Source organism: Sapajus apella, unplaced genomic scaffold (assembly GCF_009761245.1).
Source record: "Sapajus apella isolate SASKATOON/1434 unplaced genomic scaffold, GSC_monkey_1.0 scaffold117, whole genome shotgun sequence".
Classification (NCBI taxonomy): domain Eukaryota; kingdom Metazoa; phylum Chordata; class Mammalia; order Primates; family Cebidae; genus Sapajus; species Sapajus apella.
The window spans coordinates 3,068,962-3,096,270 of NW_022437057.1; the positions used below are offsets into that span (position 1 = coordinate 3,068,962).

Here is a 27,309-nt window from a genome sequence, read left to right on the forward strand (position 1 = left end):
ATCAAATCATTGATTTAAAAAAGAAAAAAAAAGATTATATGCAAAGTTCCAATTTACCGAAAAATTGCAAAGACAATACAGATACATTCCCACATGTCCCACTATTAAATCTTGTATTATTATTGTGTATGTGTCACAATTAATGAACCAATATTGGTACCTGCTAGGAACTAATGTTAATTCAGACTTCCTTAGTTTTTAACCTCATGTTTTTTTTCTGTTCCAGGATCCCATCCAGATTCCACACCACATTTCGTCATTATGTCTCCTTGGGGTTCTCTTGGTTGTGACAGTTTCTTGGACTTTCCTTGTTTTGATGACCTTGACGGTATTGGAGTATTCATCAGATATTTTGTAGAATGTCCCTCGACTAAAATATGTCAGCCATTTTTCTTATCATTAGACTGGGGTGATAGGTTTGGGGGCAGAGAATCACAGAGGTTAAGTTTCATTCGTATCACATTCTATCCAGGGTACACACTATCAGCACAACCTAGCACTGTTGATGTTGACCTTGATCGCCTGGCTGAAGTAGTGCCTGTCGGGTTTCTCCATTGTAAAGTGACTCTTTGCCCCCCTTTCTGTACCTACTCTTGGAAGAAAGTCACTATACGCAGCCAATATTTAAGGAGTGGGAGCCGTGTTCCTCCTCATTGAAGATGGCTATATTAAGTAGCTCCATCATTATTTGGAATTCTTCTGCATGGGAAATTTGAACCATTCATTTAAAATCTGTTACAAATCAAAGCAGGGGGCGGTGGGGATGGCATGGGGAAGAAATGTCTTCAAGCTTGGAATTGCTTTTCTACCCTTCAGTGGAAGGAAGGGATGGTGCAAATCTAGAAGAAAAAGAGGAAAGAGGAAAGAGAGCTCGCAACCCAGGGCCCATGCAGGCAGTGGCTGTGCCTTCCCTCCTGCTTGCTCGCGAGCACAGTGAAAGCTGGGCAGTGCCATTGACATCACTACCCCGGGCTGTCTCCACTGCACCTCAGATCCCATTAATATGCCCCAGAATCTTGAAATAATATATTTGTGAGCCTCCTAAACAATAGTGGAAAAGTTTTCCTTCTTTTGTTCTGAGCAGACTATTTTTTATAAGAGTCAAACGGTTACAAGACCACAGCAAAATCTTCTGTCTCAAGAGTCTCTCCTCCTCCTTCCTCTTTTTGAATGAGTGGCCAACGCTAAGCTGTGTGCCCAGACCTCCTGAAAGGAAGTCCTAAGAACATGTTCCCCAGTGAATGCCCCAGTATCACCTAGTCAGGAGAAACGGGGCCCTTGGGACTTGTGAACAGGTCCCAGCTCTGGGGCAAAACCACCAAGAATTTTTCCACTCTAAGATGGAAGAAAGAACTCTTGTAGTTTGGGATATTTAATGAAAGGCAAAAGCAATTTTGGAAAAACAAGATCTGGCAATGAAATACAAAGGTTATTTTTACTGCAGAGAGCAGGCCATCTAATAAAATGCTGCAATTGCCGAAGTTTGTTCGGCCCCCGGGGAACTTTATGGGTACTTAAGTGTCCATCCTTTTGACTGTGGAGCCCATTTGTGGTGAATGTTTCACGAGTTCAGGAAGACCATGTCCAAGGTCGAGCAGTCCCTGCCAACTGGGCTGGTGTTCCCTGAGGATTGAAGTTTGTTTCCAGAAGGGACGACTGAGGTTTCATTTGTTACAGTCACACTGCCATCCTTCCTCAGAGCCGTCCTGGCCCCGGAGCTGCCGCCCACACCGGCACACAGGCCACAGGGGACCTTGCCTTCTGGGTCATTCTGTCCTTGAACTCTCTGCAGATGCACCAAGAGGCGAGTTTCTTACTGAGATCACATGCCCTGTGCACGCATCCTTTCAAACTGGACCGAAAATATTCTCTGATGGTTGTCTGTCGACAGAGTTAGAGCTGAGATCCCTGCATTCCTGAATTCTGAATTGAGAAGTATCTAGATCAGTGGGCCTGAGAACCATGGCTCTCCTAGGAGACATGTGAAATCAGCATGCAGTTGGTCCTTCTCACCGATGCTCACTGCAGGCCTCCCGCCTTTCCAGAGAGACAGGCAGGGCATGCCATGGCAGCTGTGGCTTTGCAGTCAGAAAAGGCTGGATTAGAATCCCAGATCTATCACTGTAACCTCTCTGCCCATCAATTTCTCTAACTGCAGGCAGAGATGACATGAAATGGGGTATGCAAAATGCCTGAAAAATAGCAGATTGCAAAAAACAAATAGTAAATTGGGAAGAATAGATTTCCTCTTTTGACACAGACCTGCTCTTGATTCTTAAAAAGCTAAACTGTTCTCCATTTCTACTACTTTTTTAAAAGCACACATTTCAACAGAGTATTGAGATGGTTTTAAAAAATCCCAACTTTCCCGCAAATCCAAACATGGTAATTTACCACACGTAGCCCTTAAAAATTTTCACTTTTTAGAAAGTATCTGAAGCATTTTCGTTTGTGAGAGAACCCTAAAGTCTTGCCTTGTACATTGCGGATATTTAGGTGTGCCTTTTGTGTGCTGTAGATACATTAAGGTCAGCCAATTTGAACAGCTGAAAAATTTTTATCACCAAGGAGCTTAACAGCTCTGCAGATACATTCATTACCTGTGCAACTGGTCTGATGTATACCAATAGCTAGGGGTATGAAATCTAGTTATAGCTCTGTTTTATTCTAATTAATTACTAAGTCCTCTCTCCCTTTCAAACACTGTTATTATAAAGTTTAACATCTTGCTTTTGAATTTTCCAAAACCCCCTGGGGCCTTACCTAGTCTTATTTCTGAAATACCAGATGTAGAGAAAAACTGCAGTCAGCATTCCATTGCTCCTGCTTCTCTTCACCACAAGGTGGCACTGTTGAACACCAGTCCTGCACAGCTCCACGGACATTCAGACTTTGCTTTGTTGGGATCCTCCCTCTTTTGTATCTGTTGTTTCTGCAGTGGTGTCCCACATTTGGGGTCCAAAGTTGGATCCTTTGGTTCATGTTAGGACATTATGCCCCAAAATGAGACCCTGAGCAGCTTCCAGCTTCAGCTATGATGGTTCTAGGGCCACCACCTCCACCAGCATTTAAGTTTTGAGCCCAAATCTGTGACCACCCACCTAGACATGTGCTTTAGAGGCAAGTGTTATGGACAGAATGTTTGTGTCTCTTCATATGTTAAACTCTAATCCCTGTATTTGTACATGGGGACTTTCTGGATGTAATTAAGGTTAAATGAGGTCATAAGGGTAGGGTCCTGATGCTGTAGGATTGCTGTTCTAATAAGAGATGCCAGATAACTTATATGTGTGCTCTCTCTCCCCCATGTGCAGACACAGTGAGGAGGCAGCCATCTGTAAGCCAAGAAGAAAGCCCTCACCAGAACCCAGCCATGGTGCCCTGACTTTGGGCTTCTCAGTTGCTACAGAACTGAGAGAAGGTAAATGTCTGTTGTTGAAGCCACCCAGTCCATGGTACTTTGTTGTAGCACCCCAGGCAGACTAAGACAGTGAGTTTCTCTGTGCAGTGCTTTGTGTCCATCCCTCCCAACATACTTTGATAGGGTCACCCTGGTCCTACCTGACAGATCCATCTGGATAGAGAATTCTGGGGTTCTGAGTACCCAGTTAGGTTGGAGGAAATGGGATGCATGTGGGCACATCCATTGGCCCTTGCTACCTGGAAAGAGGCATGTCCAGAGGAGGACTGAATCAGGCCCTCTAATGTGAGTGGCCTGGGGCAGGGATCCTTTTTGCCCAGGTTTAAAGTCAGGCTTCTTGGATTCAAATCGCAGCTCTGCCACCCACTTGCTATGAGCCTTGGGTAGGATATTTCCCTCTTTGTGCCTCACTTTCCTCACCTGGAAAATGGGGATAACGATAGGCCTAGCCTTGTAGGACTGTGGTGGGGATTAAATGCATTAATTCATGGAGGGCACAAAGAAGAATGTCTGGCATGTGGCAGCAACTAATTTTGTAAAATAAAACTCAGCCTCTCCTGAGTGCCCTCAAAACCATCTCTCAGATACTCACACATAAGCAGTGGTGATCAGTGTGGACTTTATTCAGGTTTTAGGAAGTGGGCCAGAGGTCTGAGATTGTACTGCACACCCCACAACGTGCAGCCTAAAGTCTCCTTTCTGAAAATTCTGTCCCCATTCTGTCTCTTTGGTCATCTCCTAGCAGGCTGTCCCTCTGGTCCTTCCCCTCAGGGCCTCTAGGGTGCGCTTATTTCCCTGGCCACCATTTCCTAGACAGTCCTCACTCTCTTTCCCTTCCCTGAAGGAAAAGACACCTCCCTTTTGCTCATCTCCTTATTTCCAAGTCCCTGTGCCATTTTGTCATTTCTGTTTTTATGTGCACAGGTTCTTAGGTTCTCACCTTCCAGTCCAATGATTCTAACAAAATAACTTTTTCAAATATTAAAAAAAAAAAAATCTTCTCCCTCAGAAGATCCTCATTGAAAACATCTTCTTCATCCTTTTATGGTGGAACCAGAAGCAGGGCCACAATGTGCCTGTGAGGTGTTGCCATGCTATTTCATTTCTGTATCTGATCTGGAGTTCCCTAGATGCTGGGGTGGCACTTAGTGACACCAGGGCTTTGCTCCCAGAGGCACAGATGATATGCCTGTGTGGGATCAATAGTGGGCTGCCTTTGGTCTCTTCTGACTACCATGGCAAGGTCTGCAGGTCCTTGCCCTGTTCTTACGGTAGGACAGCTACCTGGGCCGCCCCACACCCCAACCATGCTCTGCTTCCTCCTGGGAATGGCAATTTTCTAGCACCTACTAGTCACTTCCATTTTTGCCTTCACCCTGGGGCTTCTGAGAAGCTCTGCTCTATGTTTTCTCCCTAGCAACACAGAACATTAATAGCTTTGGCATTTAAAATTATTCCTTTCATGTTGTTTCACCTTAAAGAGAAAGATAGCAAAGCTTTGACTCACAGGCCAAGACTAACTGGGGACACCCCACGGCCCCAAACATTCATGATGGAGTCCTGATGTCAATCTCTTATGTAAAACAAAATACAAATGAAGAGTTTGTGCAGATGTATCTAAATGCAGAAGCAACCAAGAGACAATGTTCGTATCAGCTTGTTCAGCCACTAGCTTAGATAAATGCCTAATTTTAAAGGTACTCTCATGACTTGTTCCAAAAACAAATTGAGACAGCCATAGATTTGAGTTATAAATTTTTAAATAAATATATGAGAGATTTTAATTTAACAAACACTTATTGACACTTTGTGCCAAAAAATGTTTTAAGATGTTACGAATACTGACTACTCATTGGATGTTCCTATCAACGTTCTGAGGCGGGCAGTACTATAACCCCATATTATAGATGAGAAAACTGGGGGACAGAAGAATGAAGTAACTCACTCAAGAACACACAGCTGGTAGGAGGCCACCGGGATTGTGAATTCAGGCAGTGTGGCTCCAGGGTCCACGCTTTTAACGCCTCTACTATGTTTGTGGAAGTTCAAGAAGCCTAAGAGGTAATCACTCTATCTGCGTGTGTGTTCATTCACTGGCCAAACTTGTGGTCACCAATGCTGTGCCTGGTTTGCATGGGGGACCAGCTGCACAGAGCGGAAGGCACCTGGGGCCTGTACTCAGGTGGTCTCATCCTGTGCTCCTGACCACGGCAGTGAGGCACCAGCATTCCAGCCCTGGGCCCCCCGTATCTGCCTCCTAAGTGTGACCCTTGGGTACATTTCTTAATCTCTAGTCTCCGTTTCTTCCACTGTAAAATGAAAATCAGAACACTGCGCCTATTAGGTGGTTTGGGGGTGAAATGAGTAAGTGCTTACAAAGCAGTGTGCAGAGTACTGCTATGTGCTCATCCATCTCCTCCTTCAGAGAGTATTTTCCCAGTCAAATTCTTGTTTCTAGATCCATTCTAGAGTCATTCCATAAACACGCTCTATTTCACTGGGGTTGTTGGCCAAAGAGGGGTAAACTAGAGGCTGAGAAGCTCCGAGGGTTGGCTCTGAGGCTGGCAGAAGCGATTTTCCAGTGAGAAGCAGGAGTGAGAGCAGAGGTTTGGAGCCAGAGTTGGATTCGAATCCCAGCCTGGTGCCTTACCAGCTGAGATCTGGGGCTAATCATTTACCTCCTGGAGATTCTGTTTCTTAGTCTGTGATCTATAATCACATGGGATGGTGTATTGAAGGCGAAAGTGCATGTAAGGTGCCTGAGCATCCATTGCCAGTGCTGTGTTGTGACCTCGCAACACAGGCCAGCCGGGAGCACCAAGAGGCAGGTGCTCACTCTGGGGAGGTCACTGCTGAATTAGAAGAGCCAAGAACCCAGGGAAGGGTGATGGCCAGGCTCAGCAGGGGTGGGGGAAGCGGAAGCAGGGGCGCAGCCTGCGTGCCCTCTGGCTCTGCTGGCAGAGGGTCTTTGGTGGTCTGCCCTTTCACTGGTTCTGTTGTTTACATCAAACCAGCTGCCCCCCTCCAACTGACCTCCTGCAAGGCCGGTGGCCTCCAGGGCCACCAAGGAGTGGGTGTTTACTTATGCTGTTTATAGCAGTGGCACTGAGGGGACACACGCTGCGGTTGGGCCTGGGTGGCTGTTCCACAAAGACAGCTTTCAGGCCACACTGGGCTGGAAAGTTAGGGACAACAGCATGACAAGATAGGAAGAAAGGTCAGGCCAGGGACTGGCTCCAGCCGAGTGAAGACAGGCAGTAATAACAGCAACCATTTGTTAAAGTTCTTACTACATTCCAGACTGAACTAAGGGCTTCACATCCATGTCAGTTATTTATTCCACAAGGAGCAGGAAACAGAGGCTGAGATACTTGCCTGTGGCTGCTCAGCTACTTTTGGGGGACCTGGGGTTTTTCGGCCCTGCTCTGAGGTCAGAGTCTAGGCTATCTCCAGTTTGATTATCTTGCCTCCTTGATTAAAATTAATATCAATACTGTTTGTTTAAAGATTCTCTGTAATCGTCAAAGCAGCCTGTTTTACAGATGAGGACAATGAGGTTCAGAGAGGACCCATGACTTGTGTATGGTAGGAAGTGTGAGGGAAGGAGCCTGGCTGTCAGGCAGGCCAAGAGGCTATCTTCTGGTGGAAACTTTTCCTCTAGGAAAAACTAGTGTTTTCCTCCTGCCCTGCCACCCAGGTAGAGCCTTGATGGTTCCTCTGCTGGCATGCTGACATGGAGTGAGCCCCTCAGTGCACATGAGGACAGAAGGCCAGGCCTCTGCCCCTGCTGTGGGTTCGGTCTCACTCTTTGCATCAGTGATAACGCCACTGTTGGTTGGGTGGTGACTGAGCTGTGCATGTGAGTGGTATCATCTCACTAATTCCCACAGCAGCCCTGTGAAGCAGGTACTGTCATCTCCCCCATTTTACAGATGAGGAAGTGAAGGTTCAGAGTCCAAAGAACTTGCCCATGGTCACCTGGCTGCTGAGGGGTCCACCTAGGATAAAAGCACAGGTGGGTTTCACTCCAGAGCTCCAACTCAGACAGGCAGCCACTCCCTCCTGCCTCCTGCACACCTTCTAAATGGCTGAGGCGCCTTGGCATTTCACCAATGTCCAGGTGCACCCTCTCCAACAGGTAAGCCTGCCTCCAACCTCCTTTTCCCTCAGCTCTCCTGTTTCTTTCCCCCCCATGCCCCCGGTGTGTCCACGCTCAGTATTTTCCACCTCTCTTTCCTCTTTTCCCACATCTTTTGGATCCTGCTCTAGTTCCTCGTAAGATAAAGTCCATGTACTAAGCTGGCCTCCCGTGACCTCCTGCAGGGAACAAGCTCTTGCTGTGGCTGTGCCATCCCTTCCTTGGCTGTCTGGGCAATTTTGGCCAGGTTACATCACAGTTCTGGGCTTCAGTTTATCCACCTGTGAAATGGGTGATGATGGCTGCTCTGCATTCTGGGATGTCACAGTCAAAGGAGTCAGCAACAACTCCTGGTACTCCTGGGCTTATTCTGTGTCCTGTGCATGCTACTGCGGGCAGCAACATCTCATTTCATAAATGGGGGAAAGAGGTGAGAAAGTGATGCTGGTGTTTTAGAGGTCCCTGCCACCTGCTGATACCATTCCATTCCATTCCATTCTTCTCCCTGCCACCTGCTGATTCCATTCAACTCAATTCCCCTATCCTATATCCCATCCCCTCCATCCCTGCATCCCTCCATCCCATCCCATCCCATCCCATCCCATCCCATCCCATCCCATCCCATCCCATCCCATCCCATCCCATCCCTCTTCTAGTCCCAAAGAGCCGGGCCATGAGAGCACCACCATGCCTCAGAGCCCAGAGAACACACAAAGCTGCAGGTCGAAAGCAGCAGAGGTTAAGGGGGGATGACCCTGTCCCTCAAGCATGTGGCTGTGTTCCTCCTCACAGACGGGCCACAAGTCCACAGTCAATCCCAAAAGAGGACACCTAAAAACCTTCCTCAAGGCAGCTGCTGGGAACCATGCACCTCCTCTTTCCTCAACAGGTTTATGAAAGGCCAGCTCCCACCTCTCCTTGACACCCCTAGAGATGGATCCCACCAAGAAGATCCCACTTGGTTGGGAGAAGGAGCCCTGGTGGGGTAGGTCACATCCCAGGGTGCTGGCTGGGCCACAGGGCTGGCAGTGTGATGCACAGGCTCAACATTCCTGGGCTCTTGCTGACCATCTTGTAAGACAAGGGAGGGCACAAGAGCTGGCCCTGCTCCCTCAGGGGGCCGGGGAGGCAGCATCCTCCTCTCTCTCTTTCCACTTAGGAGGCAAGTGGTGCGAATAAGCTCTACTGGTCCTGGAAAGGCCTTCTCCATCTCCTTTTGTCCTCCTGCTCCACCTGACATGCTTCAGGCCTCAGCATGGCTCCACTCCAGGCCCGGGGACCATGCCTCTTTCCTGCTGCCCATCTTTCTGCCCCAGGTGGGAGGGGCCTTGCATCTCACCAGAGGGGTAAGTTCCAAGACTTAGGTTTAGGCAGGGGACACAGGCCGAGATGCCTTCTTAAAGCTGGCTTCGGTTCAAGGCCACATCATCGTGGAACTGGCTTGGGCAAACACACCCTGTGTGGTCCAGCCTGACCCCCGGACTTGTCTGTCAGGGTTTGGGGCCAATGTCTCAGCTGATAATAAAGAGCTACTTTACCATCATCCCCTGTGCAAACATCTTCCTCAGGGACTTGTGGGGAGACAGGAGGCTGGGCCAAGGCAGGACAGAAGTGGTCCTGGATCTTCAGGTCAAATGAGACCTATGTTACAACTGCAAACCACAAGACATCCCAGGGTAGACTTAATGAGGAGAAGCAGAGTGCTGTATTACAATACTCCCTTTATGGGGGCTTCATCCAATAATGTGCCCTGTGTTTTCGTCACCCTGGCTTAAGTGTTTATGGAGAGATTTATGTTGAGAATGGAAACCAGTAAAATTTTAGCTTATTAATAACTTATGGAATACAAATATGTTTGTGAGTTTCCACAGCTTGTGAAAGTGGTTGCATGGACTTTCACCAAATTTGGTGGGTATGTTCGAGATGGCCTAAGTTGGTGTATGAGGAGTAAGCCCTGGCAGGCCTCAGAGACAGGCAGGGTCCCGCCGAGTGACTGACAACGAGTCACAGCAGGGCTCCTCTAAAGCAGAAGGGGGAGGGGGAGACCAGAAGACAGTGTGATGAGCCTGGCTGCACAGCCGCCCCTCTTTCTGCTGTTCTACACTGTTCAGAGGGTGGCCCACTGTTTCCTCTGTGGCCAAGCCTTAAGTCAGCTGAGCCTCCTGTCACCTGTCACATGGTGCTGATTCTAACTGATTCTGTAGCTCATACTGTATGACCTTAAGTAATCATCAAGTCAAGGGCTTACCCTTGGTTTCTGAGTCACCAGGTAGGGCTGGGCAAGGTAGCGTCCCATGGAGATGGAGGCCAGCAGTGGACTAGCGTGGGGTGCCAGAGCTCAAATGGGGTGAGGGGACACTTTTTGGCTTGGGGTGGTGGTAACCAGAGATTGGTTTTGTATAGAGGTGACTGATCCAATGTAAATGTATTGAGGATAAGAGACTGCTGGGGAAAAGAGAATGAAAGGAAGGCAGGCAATTAGAACGAACCTCAAGAGGACCTGGGAACAATGGCACATCCAGTACCCAGATTTGATTTTCAACTACCAAAGGAATCAAAGCTCCTTGGAGTAATAGCAGATCCCGGGCTGGGGTAGAGAAAGTACAAGATGAGCCTGCAGCACTTTGTTGTGCCAGAAAGTAAGCAAGAGCTCAAGACAAATGGAGAGATATAAAATGACGCAACACCAGCTGGAAGGAGGGGCTTGTCCAGTGGCCATATCTACGACAATTTGGGCATCAAAAGAAAAATGGTAACAACACATATTAGAAGCCACTGGATAAAACAGGAATCCATAGGTCTATACAGACAGAAATAAATAGGGGAATAAATACACGGAAGGCTGGGTGCGGTGGCTCACGCCTGTAATCCCAGTACTTTGGGAGGGTGAAGCGGGTGGATCACCTGAGGTCAGGAGTTCAAGACCAGTCTGGCCAACATGGTGAAACCCCATCTCTACCAAAAAATACAAAAATTAGCCATGTGTGGTGGCTCGTTCTGGTGGCCCCAGCTACTCGGGAGGCTGAGGCATGAGAATCACATGAACCCAGGAGGCAGAGGTTGTCGTGAGCCAAGAATGCACCACTGCACTCCAGCCTGGGTGACAGCGAGTTCTGTCTTGAAATAAACACATGCATGCATACTTACATACATTCATACATACATGTATGGAGACAAGAGAAAGCTTTTTCTTACAGTAGGATGCCAACTAATAAATGCATAAAAAATGATGGAATTGGGAAATTATCATTTGGCCACCATCATAGTAATACTTCAGCCAACCAAGAAACATTGATGGGTGTGAATGTTTGATGAGGAGCCAGATACTTGCAAAGGCTTAAAGTCCCTCCCTACACAATACTAATTAATGACAAAGGGGCAAAAGCATTATCTACCTGAATCACCTGATCAAAGTTAACCTCACCAGCAAAGGGACGAAATCAGGCACCTGCAGGACGCGGTGGAAAGAGCACAGTGCCACATCCGGGATACTCCTGCCAAAGATCCCGAGTCTGCATTGGATCATGAGGAATCCTCCGGCAAGCCCAACTTGAGGGATATTTTACAAAAGACCTGACCTATAGTCTTAAAAAATTCCCCAGGAATTGTGCCAGATTGAAGGAGACAAAAGACATGTGACAACTAAATGCAACATGTGATTCTGAACAGGATCCTTTTGTTAAAATGGATGTAGTTGGGACAACTGGCAAAATGGAAATAGGGTCTGAGGATTAGATGGTAGCGATGCGCTCACGCTGCTTTCCTGATGTTTTTGTTGTGTGGAGGTCATCCTTGTTTGTACTTGGGGGTGGTGGGGCGACTGCTTTCAAATGGCTCAGGAAAAAGAGGTATTTTTATTTGTATTACAACTTTGCTGTAGGCTTTAAATCATTTCAAAGAAAAAAGTTTTTAAAAAGTTATTAAGTATCTCCTCACAGTTGGGCATCTTAAATCAGAGTTGTGGTTAAAAGCTAGCTTTACAAAATATGATACATGCGTACAATGGGATACATTCAGCCTTAAAAGGGAAGGAAATTATGACACTTGCCATAACATGGATGAACCTTGAAGACATTTTGCTAAGTGCAACAAGCGAATCACAAAAGACAAATACTGTATGATTCCGCTTTATACAGGAGTCAAACTCATGGCAACAGGAAGCACAATGGTCGTTGCCAGAGGCTGCAGGGAGAAGGATGGGAAGTTAATGTGTAAAGGGTACAGAGTTTTAGTTTGGGAAGATAAAAAGTGCTGGAGATGGATGGTGGTGCATGGTTGGCTAGCAATGTGAGTGTACTTAATACCAGTGAACTGTATACATATAAATAATTAAGAAGTAAACTTTGTTATGTGTATCTTATCATTGTTTTTAAAATTGGGGGAGGGGAGAACAGGCTTTGAAGTGAACCCTGGCTTGGACTCTCAGCTCTAATACTTGTCACTGACAAGTGCTTGTCAGTGGGGATGACAGTGTTGTCTTTGTGGGGCAGAGCTAGAGTGCCTGCAGGAAGCCCTGCAGTGCAGGGGCTGGGGTGGACAGCATACGGCATGCACTTGCAGTGGGTGAACTCCCCTTATCATTGCTCATCACGGACTCCACAGCTCTGCAAGGCTGCTGTTGTTTCCCCCAGTGCCCTCCCTTCCCATCTTTAATAAATGCCAGCCACCCAAAGTCTAGTCTTGCTATCCTCTCCTTTCCAGGAACTTCCACTGGAGACAGAGAGGTGAATCGTGTCCCAGCTAAAGGCATACGTAAAAATGTACAGGCGCTGATGTCTCTGGAGACAAGGATGGAACTGGTAACAGCTTCTAGAGGGGGTATCTGAGAGACTGGAGGGACACTGGTGGGAAACTTCTCACTGCTAAACCCATTTGTACCCTTTGAATGTGTTCCCACTACAAGCTTATCTATGTAAATAAAGAAATGGATAGTGTCAACCTAAACAACAGTCTAACTAAAAGAAAATAACATTATTCAAGACATTGCAATAGGAATATGCATGCCATGGCAAACTCTGTGTGCATTCAGGCAGGTAAAGAAAAAGGTTTTTAAAGAAAATAGGAGAGGATTACATCATTGAGATAATTATCCTTGGCTACAATAACAAGGATCAATAACAAGGGTGGCATCAGTCCAAGGTGGGACAGGCAGTTGCCGGGCACATGTCCTCACAGAAGAATTTGTGTATAAGGCTGCAGTGGCCTTCGTGCAAGGCTGTGGTTTTTGCAGTCTTGTGATAGTTTTTTGTTATCAGGCATTCCTGCATGAGAACCTTTCCCTTTTCATGGCCTTCCCCAACTCTATGTATATGGGTTTTTTTAACATAAGTGACTCCATTTTGACTCTGACAGCTTTCACAATAATCAAATTGCCAGAGGGACCCCTCCTCTTCCCCTTCTCTCTCATACCCTTCAGCCCACTGCCACCTTGCAGTAGCCCCAGCTCTCCATTCAAACTGTTCTTGCCTTTGTTGATAAATTCAATGAATTTCTTCCTTGATCTTCCTGTCTGCTCTGTGGGATTTTGACATTTCAAACACCATGTCCCTCTGCTTCACAGAAACCAGTGAGATATATCCACTATTAGAAGAAGGGCCACATCTGTCCCAGCCACTGCTGTAGTCCGATGGCAAAGCACATTGCTTGGCATACTTGTGCCATATATTACATATGGCATGAACAAACCGTTACACAAAAAAGCAAAATCAAAACAAAACCTCCTACCAACCTTAACACAAAAGTAGGCTCAATCATTGCACTGGCAAACTCACAAAAGACATCTTGATGTGTAAATAGCCAGAAATAAAGGCAGAGGCCATCCATTTTTAAGTAAAGCAGTCTTGGTTGTGATATTGTACCACCTTTGTGTAAAACGTTACCATTGGGGAAATCAGGTAAATATCAATGTTTATACAGTCTATGTTTTAAAAAAACTACATGTGCCCCTTCAATTATTCACATGTAAAAAGTTTAACTTTAAATACAGCAAGAAGTACAAACCTGATCTGTCAGTTGAAGAAAACATCTACCAATTGGAGGATCATTTAATGGGTAAATCAAACAAATGCTACAAGACAATTGGTCAGGGCATTTTTTAGTTGCAAGCTGCAAAAATGCAAATAAACCAACATAGTAGGAGTAGGTATTGGGCAGCAGCAACTCAGGGCAGGGCACACACCTAATGAAGCCATGGCTGTAAGGGAAGAGGTGGAAAGCGGAATGCCAGTGGCGGCTGCCTGTATTTGGAGAGACCTTACAAGAAAGAAATGAGCCTACAGACAAGTTTTCCAGTTTGTCAGCAGAAATTAAAGAGGGACAGTCCAGATATTTGAGGGCCTGTAATGTTGAATAAGTAAACTGACTCGGCTGCAAACAAGAAATAAATGCAGAAAACAGTGGCATGACAAAGGTCTCAGTGTGAAGATGAAGGATGTGGCACCCCCGCAAACTTTCCAGCTGGACAAAACGGCTCAGGGGAAAAAAAAAAGTCTGGTTTTTTTTTTTTTGCACAGAAGCACCACAGGTTTAAATCTAGACTTAAAGTTTAAATCTAGAGAGGATGAGGGTAAGGGAGTGAAGAAATATAGCAGATTTGAGAACTGAGTCACAAAAAAGGAAATGTTGATTGTGGCTTCTGGCCCACGTTACTGAATGGAATCAATCAGGTAAAATTTCTACTACATTTTTGAAGCTCATTCTGACAAAAACAAAACAACTTCAGAAGCCCAAGTTCCAGAAGTCTCTGTTCAAAACTCAAAATGTTCCTTGGGTCTCCAATCTTGTAGAGGATGAGGATTGAGAAGGCTGCACAACCTCTAATAGAGTATTGAATGTCTCTTTCGGGTGTGGCCAAAGAGGAGGATGGGAAGGGAGGATAATGGAAATGAAAGAACCTAGCAGAGGGTGAAGCCAGAGGCCAGAGGACAATGGAATGGGGAGACCCTGCTAAAGAATGGAACCAAGTCCTAAACAAGGAACATCTGCCAGCCTAGGTTAAGTGACCTCACAGCAGCTGCCAACTGGGATTTTGGAATTGCCATGGGCCAGGAATGACAAGGCTTCCCATGCTTCCCTTTTCTAACTGTTCCTGTTGCTTATCAGGTGAGATATTGGGCAACCTGCATTTTAATTCTTAGGTCTAACAAAGGAGCTGCCTGGTTCCTCCTGTACAGATGTCCTGAACCATGGGTTGGATGCAGTGACTAGATGGTACTTTGGGATCATCTTCCATGCAGCAGGATGAGTATCTTTGTAGGGAAAATACACCATATATTTGGTAGTCAGAAAGGCCGGGATAGACTTCTAGTATGCACCCATATTTAATTCTCGTCTTGTTCCAGGCACTTGCAATGGGAGAATTTTTTTAAATGACATAGTAGTCTTGCCTTTCAGGAGTTGTTGGACACACATGCAAGCATGATTTAAAATGTTTCCTAAGCAAATGTGATTTTTAGTGTGCATCAGAACCACCTGGAGGGCTTGCTGGGGCCCTCCACATCTCTTGAGTCTGGGGTGGGGGACACATTTTGAACAAGTCCCAGGGTGATGCTGATGCTGCTGGTTGGGGATATGTTCAGAACCACTACTGTAATTGATCTGTTAGCACTTATTCAGTTCATAGTGCTAGAAGGTGACACAGAATGCATAGACACTTCTACCTTCCACCCACCTGATGAGTAAACAGAGGATAAGGCAAAGTGATGGAAAGAGGATCAAACCATTCCTTAAATTTTGCTATAGGAGCCACAAACGTCACTAAAAGCCAAAAGTTAAAAAAATCAGGACTGGGTTGAGATGATGAGTTGGCAATATCAAACATTTAAGTTGGTAACTGGCAAAGTCCCACAAGCAAGGGTCTCCAGCAGCAATCACAGATGCCGTCCCAGGAAGAAGAACTGGGCTTCAAAATGATAGCCTTCTTCTCGCCTCAGCTGACCCCCACCTTACATGATGGGGCTCTTGAGATACTGACCGCAAATCAGCTTACAAGTATGGGCAGTATTTGTTCATGTATTAGCTCTGTGTTCCACCGGGCTTTTGCAAATAGCAGCGGTTTTTCCAACGAGAGGGAGAGAGGCCTAACTGGCTCATGACAGCTCATTTCTTGTATCGGAATGAATTAAGCAAAGGTGTGTTTAAGAGGTGGGATTTTTTGGTGGTCTTGTCTTCCTCAGGATCTCAGAACATACACAATTTTTCTAGTTTCTGCATCACGAACCCAAGTGAAAACTCAGTTGAGGATGCAGAGGTTTACCTGCTGACCAGTTCCTAAAGGAGGAAGAGGCTTTCTTTCCCCTAATCTAATGCTGTTGTCTTGACTCACTTGTATATGCCAATCTGAATATGGTTACCCAAGGCAACACAGGCATGTCTTCCCTTTCAGTGATGCTCAGCTAGGAGCCAAAAAGTCCACTGTCCACCCAACAGCAGTGATATACCCAGTTATTTCTGTAATCTCATGTTCTCCTCCATTTTTTCCAAATGAAATAATCTCTAATCTAGGTGACTCTTGGTGGATATAACACAATGATTAAAAAAACGTAGAAACTCTGATATTTGGCACATTTAACATTTTGTGAAAATTAGGGTGTTTCTCATCAACTGGTCAAGCTATCTCTAGTAATGGAAAAAGGAAAGTAAGAGATCTGAGTTGAACCAAAAACTGTCTGCCAAAAACATACACAAAATGCAGTTAATTGAGCATTTGGGAGCAGAAAGGATGAAGCTTTCTGTGGGCTTTTGCCCTCTTTGTTGCTGAGTTGAGGTCAGTGTGGGATAGGCAAGATGCTGGGTCAACAGAAAGTAGCTATGCAGAGATCTCCCTCCCAAAAGAATGCCTCACAGGAAAGGAGCCTCCCATTAGAGCTATGTGGTCCTGAAGAGAAGACACTACAGCTAGTCTGAGCAGCTTTTCTGTAAGCACAGGAATGTAATTCTGGACACTCCATGTCTGCCTAGTAGTAGAGAGGACTGGAGGGCCCATTCTCTGGGGTTAAGAACTTTGTTGACTCCTGCAACTGTGAAGGCAGCTTGAAATGGAACTGTACCTACCAGGCGGGAAGAGACATTTCAGTTCTAACTGCCACCTGCCTTATACATGTGGCCAGCTTGCTTTAAAATGAGGGCACATGCTAACAAACATCTTGCTGAATATGGCAATGCAGTCCTAATTTAGGAGTATTTATGGTAAAGGTAGAAGTGGAGCATTTGTCTTAACGGGGAACCAACTGAACTGGTTAAATATGATCAGATTAGCAGCAATAGACAGTAGTAGACTCAACCAAGAACCAAGACTCTTGGTATGACATAATCTTGGCTACATTAATCCAAGGCCTATTACACAGAGTTATGTTCTGAGGCCTGGCAGCATCAGCATCACGTGGCAGCTTGTCAGAACCACTCACTCTTAAGTCCCACCCCAGAACTTCTGAATCAGAATATGCATTTTCCCAAGATCCCCAGGTGCTACTTCTGCACACTTAAGGTTGACAAATACTGACACACACCATGGACTACCTCAACTAAAGACCGGTGTCAGTAACGGCTCAGGGAGGAGAGAAACAGCCAGCTTCTAGCTACGCCTACTAGTTTCGGAGAGAATAGTTCCAAGTTATACGTACCAATCTTCACTGCCAGTAGATCATGTGTGGTGCACAGAAATGGCATAGAGACAAGAGGACAAAAGTTGCCCTTCACAGGCCTGAGGTCTAAGGTTCAGCTGAAGCTTCAGAGTAAGAGTATCAAATGATTTTATTATGAAAGATAAGCCATTTACCGACCACTTTCCTAAAAAAAACACAAATGTGAGAATAAAGTCAACATACGTAAGACTCACTAGCCCCCGCAGGACAGAAAGCAGCTCTGGACAGAGAGCCTGCAGATGAGTTTCCTTATACCTCATGTCTGAACTTTTCACATATTCTAGGATTTCATGTTTTGTTACCTATGACAAAGGAAAGGAAACTGGCTAGAAGATTCATGTACAAGAAGGTCACAACTTTAAAGCTATCTGATGCTAATGACTTGTACAATCTAGTTGGGAACTCTGAGAGACAATATCAAATAAGCACTGTTAAATACCACCCCCAGTTAACCTTTACTGTCATTGTTCTTTCAAACCGTCTTTGGGATTGGTTCTATTCTCTCACTGTAGCTTTTGTTTATCCCAGAGCACAAACCCTAAAGTCCATGTGCAGTCTCCATGTTCAAGTAAAGTCTGTTTCAGGACAACCCTGGGTTGCTGTAGTGTTTCTCTCTCTGTAGTGTCTACTTGGTGTCACACCCCTGGACAGAGGACCAAATGGCAGCACAATGCAGGGGGTGACATGGTCAACTTCCCTGCTGCTGAACTTGCTCCCCTTTCAATCTGTTTACTGCCCATAGTCAAGGTTGAAATCTTTAGACCAGTGACGACCTTGGCCTATCTTCAGTCTGAAGTTGTTCTCTTATGTAACCGAATCCATTTCTTCGCCTAAAATGGAGCTTTCAAAAGGTGACAGGCATATTCTAAAAAGGAAAGATAATATCAAAATGTTATTTATTGATGAGAGACTGTATCCACTTACTTTTATGTTCCTAAAGGAATTTGCAATTAAAAAGAAAAACTTAAAATGCATGTTTTACACTCCATATTGGATTCAAGGTCTTCTCTCAGTAGAAGCACAAAAAACAATCCCGATGCTCTTGCATTGTTCATCACTGACGCTCAAAATGCCCTAGTGAATTCACCTCACTTACTAAGAATAACAGACATCTCAAAGAGTCTTAAAAAGAGAACACTAACATCAGAATGAGGGGATAAAATCTACCCCAATGGTCAGCAACAATGGCTAAGAGTCCACTGTTAACTTTATCACTGCTCATACTGTCTCCCAAAATCTGCAAAAAGCATTCTTTTGTACATCTACAGCTGTTTAAAATTACATGTAATTCCAAATTTAATTGAAAAAAGGGAGAGTGTTACTAACAGAAAAATCCCACAGTAATCGATGGTGGTAAACAAACTCCTTCTAACTCCATGGAAATCCAGTCGCACCCAAAGCAGACTCTGAATCCCATTTAGAATACCACTTCAGAAAGCACTGCTTGATTTTATATAAAACTGCAAGCCCAAGTTAACTCACATCCAGGGGAGAGACTTCTTTAAGCATTTCAGAAAAATAAGACTTTCATTTGAATCTCCCTTACACAGACCAATCATCTCAGCTGGTTTCTAATAAAGCATCTATTCAGAGCTTACATGTTTAGCTCTAGTGGAACAGAAACTCAGTCACTGACACAGGAAAATGCTACTAATTAGTTCTCAGTAAAAAATGACTCATAACAGTAGAAGACCATCTGTAGTAAATTCTTTCTAAATGATCCTCAATTATGGCTTACCCCATTCCTATCCATTTTACATATCTACGTGACAGAAATGCATGCTCCTGGGCAGAAGACAGGATACTAGACCTTAGGAAGTGTCCTGAGATGGAGCTGGTGGGTCCTGGCCGTCGGGCTCTGGAGGGGGTGCTGGCACAGCTGCTTTTTTCTGGGCTGCCAGGAACTCATGAATTGCTCGTTCTATTTGTGGCCTGAAGATGTGGTTTAGTTTTGGATCCACCACCTGAGAAATAATCCTGTCTACTCCAGCTTCCAACATCCCTGACCTTGTGGAGACAAACAGATCATTCTGTTATTTAGTTCCTTGGGGATTATCTTTAGCTTCAATAAATATCATGTGGGAGCCCAAAAAATGCCCACCTTCAAAGCTACAGCCCTTCTAGGGAGTTCTTTTAGAGGGCAATCCACTTAACACATAGAGCTCAAGCTGTTATTTTCACTTTTGAGGGACAATTCTCAACTACCAGCTGTTATTCCTAATGCACAATCTCAACCAAAATCACCCAACCTTGTACAAAGGAATCAAAAAAAGCCTAAGTGGGCTGCTCCAAAGACAAGAAGCAAATGACAGGATGACAAGAAAGAACTTGATACATGTGGCACTGAAAAGCTTCATCATACTGTCAAAGCCAGTGAGCCTAGAATTTGACTCCACTTCCTTCAACATTTATTCTCTTAATAGCCTAAGTAGAAGTAGCTTCAGCAGCAACCTGTTTACTAATCCTCAAATCTTAAACAAGGCAGATCAGTCAGGGTTGAGAGTATTTACACCACCAGCAATTCATCAGGGCCTTCAGCTGCGGCTGCTACCTGTTACCTAATAGACAACTTGGAGGCAAACAATAAACAGACAAGAAACAAATGAGTTCCAAGCTCCTAGGGGGTTAAATTACATCCCCAATCCATTCTGAACTAGATCAAAAATCAAAGCATATCAATGTCTATATTCAAACACTTAGGATAGGGTACTGGGAACGATGGTGACAGGAAACAAATCATATTTGGACAGTCTGGAAAACAGCCCATAAGGTTCAAAGTGAAGTGTTCTCAAAGGATTGAAATATTCCAATACCATCACAAGCATGTGGGCAGGTTTTACTTATTTTCCTGTAGACTTGAGACTTCTGTGGCCATTTAAGCCTTTGGGTAAAAATAGGCTGGACAGGAACCGGGCAAATGGTCTGTCAGGGTACAGCAAAGGAAAAACATGAGTAAATGTACATCATGACAAAGACGAGAAACAGGCCCTCAACTGGGAAAGATTATTAATGTGTAAAGTGCTTCCTGGATTCAACGGTAACTAATAGCTTATCGACAGGAAGCCTAGATGTAAACACACCACCATTAGAGCACTGAAGGGCACATTTTCAGGTAGACCAGGAATTAGACAGTATCCACCCTAAGCGATGAGCATTGTTCAGTACAGCAAAGTTAGCAACAGGCTATGGGTCAGTTACAAAGCAAAGCCACCTCTCCTCAGTCACAAGCCAATACCTTTCCAACTTTAATCAAATCTTTCTGAGTCAGATTCACAGGGGTCTTTATTAGATGTAAAAGCCTGACATTATGAACTGAATGCCCCCCCCCAAACTTCCTATGTTGAAATCTAATCTTTAATGTGATGGCATTTGGAGGTAGGGCCTTTGGGAGGGGATTGGGTCATGAGGGCAGAGTCTTCATGAATGCAATTTATGCCTTTACAAAAAGGACCCCAGAAAGTTAGCTAGCTCTTTGCACCACATGAGAAGAACAAGTAGCAGACTGCAGCCTGGAAGAAGGCCATCACCTGAACCTGACCATGCTGGCATCTTGGTCTTGGACTTCCAGCCTCCAGAATGATGAGAAGTAAATTTCTGTGGTTTACAAGCCACCTAGTCTACGGCACTTTGTTAAAGCATCCCCAACTGACCAAGACTCCTGATCAGGGAAAACAAAGTACTAAGAGAGTGCAGCTCACTCTCCTGGAGAGTTCTAAAGCTTTTGAGAAAAACGTAAAATCTTGTCGGGAGCCTAAAGTAGAAGATGGAATGAACAAATATTGTATAGTTAAAAGAGTTATTCGTCATAATTCAGTTCAATAATAGAGGCCAATTTCCTGTTAAACCTTCAAGGCGGTGGCACTGGGTTACAGCATCTGGACCAGAAAAGGCCAGTGGGCCAATGCTCTGAAGGCCTGCAGTGTCCATCTGGGGAGAGCAGCACCCTGGGGCAAGCAGAAAGTCTGCGTTTCAAAACTCCAGTAGATTTTGCCTCAAAATCAAAATGCTAGCAAGAATCGTGGAGAAATGTCCCAGTATTAAAGCCAAGTTCATGTTTTCAGGGTAAATACATTCTAAGTCAAATCAAAAAGCATGAAAAAAATCTTCACAGAGGTGGTAAAAACTATGAAGAGAAGTAAAGAAATGATTAGCATAAAAGTCAGGAGACTTTTGAGTGGGGGAAGGTATGTCCAGGGCTAGGCCATTTTGGAGGGTGTGAGTCCATTTCTCAGCCTGAGTGGTGATCAAGGGGTGTTCTAATTATTTGTTTTACTGTACTTCTGTGCACTTTTCAGAATTACAGTTCCTACTAAAGAAATGCAAAAAGAACATGCATGTCCCTAGAATGACACCCATGCTCATTATGGAAATCAACAGCAATGTAAACAGCCTTCACACAACTATGGCGACTTTCCAAATATTTCAAAATGTTCAGTGTTTTGATTTACTCAATATGCTGGCCAGTCCTTTAAAAGACAGGGTAAACACAAGTAACTTCAGCTGTGAAACAGGCTATTCGTGAGGATGAGTGATATATGTAAAGACCAGTGCCAGACATGTAATAAAGACTTGCATAGTAAGGGGCAGCTACTGTCCCTTTCTTTCTGAAAGAGCCTGGTGCCACCAGTCTGCTTTCTGGAAAAAGGGAAAGGTGCTCAGTGCTGACTCCAGAATGATAAGGCACTGGGCATCTTCGGATATCAGGCTTCTTCCCAGCATTCAGCCATATTGAAACTACTAGCACGCTAGTAAAACTTCTTTAAAAAACTTCTTAAAATCACTGCAGATTCACAGGAAGTTGCAAAGAAGTATGCAGGGAGTTCCACACGCACCTTCACCCAGCCACCTCTAATGTTAGCACCTTGTGTAACTACAGTGCAATATCAAAACCAGGAAAATGACACTGGTCCAATCCAGACTGTACTGAGACTTCCGTTACACATACACTCATTTGTGTAACTCTGTGCAACTTTACCATGAGTTGTTCCACGTAAGCACATTTCAGATACTTGACTGCACCATTGACTACACCATCGCAAGTTCCCCTCGTGCTACCCCTTTCAAGCCACACTCACCCCCCTCCTCCCATCCCTAACCCCAGGCAATCACTAATGTGTTCTCCCATTTCTGTAACTGTTAGCTCATGAATGTTATGACCAGATTCCATGACCCTCCTCCACTTTTGTGCCCAGTGACAGTGAAAAGTCACTCAGATAAGCTATCAATAGCACCTTTATTAAATAAGGTTCAGTTTGTTACTGTGAAGTAACAACACGTTATTAAGACCATGCCTTCCTGAAAGCTGCCACCATTACACTTTAGAGGTGGCAGCCCCGGTGGACTCAAAGAATTTATTTAACTCACATTCACCTGTAAGAATAAAGATCCAACTCCTCTTGCCCAAGATCCAAGCCCTGATATCTTGGTATAAAACTCACGTATATGTTCAGATGACACTGAAACTTCAGAAAGCAGGGAACATGTCTCACAGTTTGGAATGTCTTTCAATGCACCCGGTAGAGATGTGCACACAGGAGGCCTACACAGGCTGTAGAAACTGGAATTTCAATTTCAATTGAAATTGAAAGTACTTTGCTTACTTTAACCTTAAATGTAATAAAGGAGCAGACTGCTGCAACTCCCAAGTGATACTTCATACAACGTCCCATCAACCTTGACTATACAGAGATATCAACCTTCTTGGGCATCACACTTGTGATTACTGCCTTTTCAAAAGCTTTAAATTCTGCTTACTTACTGAACCACACTCTGCCTCAGACCATTTCGCAATTGGTTTTTGTTCATTGTAGGATTCCATTCCTGCTTGTCCAGATGTGTTGACACAAAATTATCCACTTTCTGCCTCAGGTTTTGGTAAGCTGGCTAAAATGTTAAAAAGAGGAGGCAAGGTCATAAGTTATATCACCAAAGTTTTGAACTTAAGTCACTCAGAACATTGCTTTTCACAGAAACATTAATGTCAAGTCTAAATACGCTTTCACTGAGCATGAAGATCACCATGCAGTGTGGCAGCCATGAACTAATGGTTAACACAAGTGCCCACTTTAGGGTGGGTGGGCACAATGCCAGGTGCTTTACTTATATTATTCCATCTACTTTTCAAGTAACTACATGCAGCAGGCCTGACGTCAACCCACAGCGTGGACCCACACCTGGGGAGCCTGCAGCCGAGCCACCAGCTGAGCCCTCCTAGCTCAGCTGAACTTTGGTTGACCTGCCACCCCATGAGCATGTGAATAAGTGCTGGTTTCAAGCTGCTGAGATTCAGTTTGTTATGCAGCATTACTGTGGTAAAGTTTGCTAACAGGCAGTGAAATGAAGTTGACAAAGGAACCAGGAGGCCTCAATTCCATGAGTGGACTCTTCTGAAAGACTGAGAGAGCAAACTCAAAGACTCCACTGGAAAAGAGAAAGGCAAGGAGATGGGGGCAGAGGACTAACATTCACAGATACCATGTGCTATCTGCCTAGTAACGCCTTCTTCCTAGTAAATGTCTTCCTCTCTTCACAAGTGAAGGGCAGAGGGTGCCACAGGAGTGGGTGCCTGAGCCATACTAAGACAATGCAGACATTTCCTGGGATTTCCCAAATTGGAGCTGACCATCTGTCTTGAGAGGAAGAAGCTGCAAGATGTAATCAAGAGATAATAGTAACCAAATGGATGACTCCACTCTGAAGCAACAGAGAAGACAGACATAGAACAAGTGGGGAATATTTGGTTCCAAATGCATGCCTACCCTCTGGCAGAGTTTGTTCAATCCTTCCATGGATTTCATGAGACAACAGATTCTCCCCTTTGCTTAAAGCAGGATGATTTTTGTTCCCTGTAAGCATAAATCCTGATACCATACATTCTACTAAAAATAACTCATTTGGTTTGAGATGATACCAACTGTTTACTGAAAAAGGACAAAGGACAGTGAACATCAGTACCAAAACATGTAACAAACCCAGGTGATACAGAATAATCTCAGTTCATGAAGTCAAAGGAACTCATGAGCCCACCCATAACGTTTTAGTGTTACTACCTACCCCATCATCTGTTCACTTATCAGTTTGTTCTATTTGTTTTGGGATGCATTGCAAAGTAAATTATAGACATCTGTTTGGTTCCCCCTAAATACTTCAGCAGTCTGGAGTGGGGCCCAAAATGTGCATTTCTAACAAGTTCTCAGGTGATGCTGATGTTGTTAATCCAAGCACCACACTCTGAGAACCACTGGGCTACAGCAACAAAGGTCTCAGATAAGATATGCCTGAAAAAACATTATCTTCAAGAATTAAAACCTGTAATTCCCAGAAGGAACAGCTAAGGAGCTGTACATGGGAAGGTTCCAACCACTACTGGTCCGCTCAAAATAGTAGTACAGTCCCTCTCAGGGGATACATTCCAAGACCCCCAGTGGGTGTCTGAAATCTCAGGTAGCACTAAACCCTATATACACTACACATGAATTTCTCTGGGGGCCACTACGAAGTAAAATAAGGGCTACCTGAACACAAACACTTCCATATTGCAACAACTGGGTAAATGAAACCGCAGTAAGCAAAACTTGGATGGGGTGGGCTACTGTAATCGTTTTTGTTTTAAAATCACAGGCACACATTGATTAAGCCACACAAAACCAAATGGAATATAAGCAACATGAATGGAGAACTTGTCCTAGGGTGAAAGCTGTCAATACATATCTGGGATGTCTACGTATTGAACAAATTACTTTGTTTCAAGGCCATTTCTAGTTGGGCTTTTCATTTTGGAAAAGTAACAAGTGTATACCACTTTCTCTCTCTACATATGTATTTACTACCCGGTTTACATGTCAGTTTTCTATCCCAGATCCTAAGCTTTGAGGACCGGGTAGTGACTTACTTGTTCCTGTACTCACATAGCTTGGCAACTGTAGGCCAATAAACGTTCAACAAATAAACAGACGAGGTTTGACCCTATCTTAAGGTCTAATTCTAAGCTCAGTCTTGCTGTGAGGTAAGCAAAATGTTTCCATGACAGGCTCTGGTAGGAGAAATCACTACCCTATAGGAGTCCAGTCAGTGACAAGTCTCCTTAACCTACAACCACAGTCGTGGAGTTTCGAAAAGGGAGAAACAACATTCCAGAGACTACTGTATGTCTAACACTTAGCACCCATTATTTCATTGAATCCAAACCACCCTGACAAGTAAAATGAAAGCGTTTTATCGGTGGGACGGACCTATGGCATTAGGATCTAGGCTCCAAATCCCCTTTAATCAACGATGAAGTGCAGAATAAGGGTGCTGTTTCTACAGTTTACCTTAATTCAACGGCGCACTAAAGTCTGCAAAACAGCGCTAGAAAAAAGGAATAAATGGCTATAAAATGGTGATGACTGTGTGTTCAAATCATTGTGTTTAATGTCAGCTTCTCAGTGGTGAGTACGGAACAGGTGGAAATTCTAAAGCACTCTTGCTTATCTACTTGGTTTCGAAGTTCGTTACTAAGGGGCTCTGAGGAGTTCCAGCTTGGGAATGATAGGGTCTAGGCTCTAAAACCCACATTGAAACCCCAAGTTTGGAAAAGCGAATGGTTAAGATCACAGCTAGTAGTAAATAACGAAGAAGGAAACCCACGTGTGCATGGCTCAAAAAGCTCTCCGTACTGCCCCAAGCGGTGTAGGACCTCACTGCTGAGATTTTTAAACCTATCTTGTTTTGCTCTCGACTTTGGAAAATCAAAGCTGCAACCCGGCAGCCTCACGTGCAGCCCCGCTCCCCTCAGCCCAGGCGGCCTCAGCTACCTTTGTGTCCACGTCGGCCAGGCAGTCCCGGCGGAAGCTGTCAAAGAGGCCCCGGCTCTTGAGCTGCTCCACGATGAGGGCGATGAGCTGCGGGTCGCCGGGAGGCAGCGAGGCGGGGTTGATGGGGCCACCGCCCCCGCCGGCCCCAGTAGCGCCAGTCGCTGCCCCGGCAGAGGCCTGGCCCGCTCCGCCGCCGCCCACCGCGCCCGTTCCCCCGCCGCCGCCGCCGTCCGCCATGGCTGCGCCCCAGGCCCACAAAGGAGACCGACTATAGCTTCTTCTCCAGGACAGAAGGTCTAGAATGTGTAGAGGCGGCGAAGGGGGCGGTGAAGGGGAAGGGCCCCACGGAGGCAGCAGCGGAGATGATGGTGGTGGTGGCGGCAGCGGCGATGGCGGCGGGGGCGGTGGTGGGGGCGGCGGGGGCGACTGCCAGCTCTGAGGCTGCACAGGTTGTGGTAGACGCGGCAGAAACTCCCTCCTCGATTCTAGGCGCGCCCCAGATGGCGTCATCGTTGACCTTTGCATTGTGGGGCGGGAAGTTTTCTCTAGCCATCTCCGGTGTTCTTTATAGGCAGCACCCTGGCCAAAGGAAACTACAACTTCCGACAGGGCTCAGGCTTGCTCCCTGCGATTTCGCGAGGGCAGTATGGGAATTGTAGGCACAGGCCTCATGAGCGCGGCAAACCGCGGGGCCTTCCCCGCCCACTCTGCAGACTTCCCATTCATCAACACATCCCAGCAGTGCGTGATTGTAACAGTCATCTGTGGAGCTGATTAAAAGTATAGATAACCAGGATTATTTCTTAAAGATTTTGATCCAGTATTTATGGGTCGGGACCTAGGAATCCGTGCTTTTAGCCTGCACTCCCACTTCCTTCTTGAACAACATGATCCAGGACATTCCGGAAACAGTGGAATAGTCAAACTTCTATTTGTTCAGAAATTTGTGGGTTTCCCTCCTTTTGGTTTTAATAGCAGTGCATAAGTGCATACTCATTTTAGAAAATTGGAAAATAACAGAAAAGTGTGAAGAAGAAAATAAAAGTTTTCCTTAAATCTCTCATATATGTGTGTGTGTGTGTTTCCTCCCAAATATTAACTATTGCCAATAATAGTGAGCCAATATTGAATAATTTTAAAATGCCAGGCGTCATGCTATGCACTTTACACTCACTACTTTGCAATAATCTAAAAAGCAGATACATACTTATATTATTGCTGTTTACAGATGTAGAAATTGAGGCAGAAGAAAATTTGTTAACCTAATCACATACCCAGAGGTAGAAGAGTAGGATTTGATCCCAGGTTTTGAGG

General features: G+C 45.1%; 1 protein-coding gene across 2 annotated transcripts; it reads right to left on the minus strand.

The window, feature by feature from the left end:
* Window positions 1-13,490: 13,490 nt before the first annotated feature.
* On the minus strand, window positions 13,491-26,472 carry BOD1 (biorientation of chromosomes in cell division 1). 2 transcript variants are annotated; one of them, XM_032260377.1, is made up of 4 exons: window positions 25,996-26,472; window positions 22,959-23,083; window positions 19,011-19,207; window positions 13,491-18,065 (listed from the first exon to the last, which is right to left on the minus strand). In XM_032260377.1, exons 1-3 carry the CDS (start codon window positions 26,230-26,232, stop codon window positions 19,012-19,014), a joined length of 558 nt encoding a protein of 185 aa, XP_032116268.1. In that variant the 5' UTR covers window positions 26,233-26,472; the 3' UTR covers window positions 13,491-18,065; window position 19,011. The 2 variants fall into 2 exon arrangements, with proteins under 2 accessions (XP_032116268.1, XP_032116269.1); XM_032260378.1 differs by lacking the exon at window positions 19,011-19,207 and having other exon boundaries at window positions 25,996-26,471.
* Window positions 26,473-27,309: the final 837 nt, after the last annotated feature.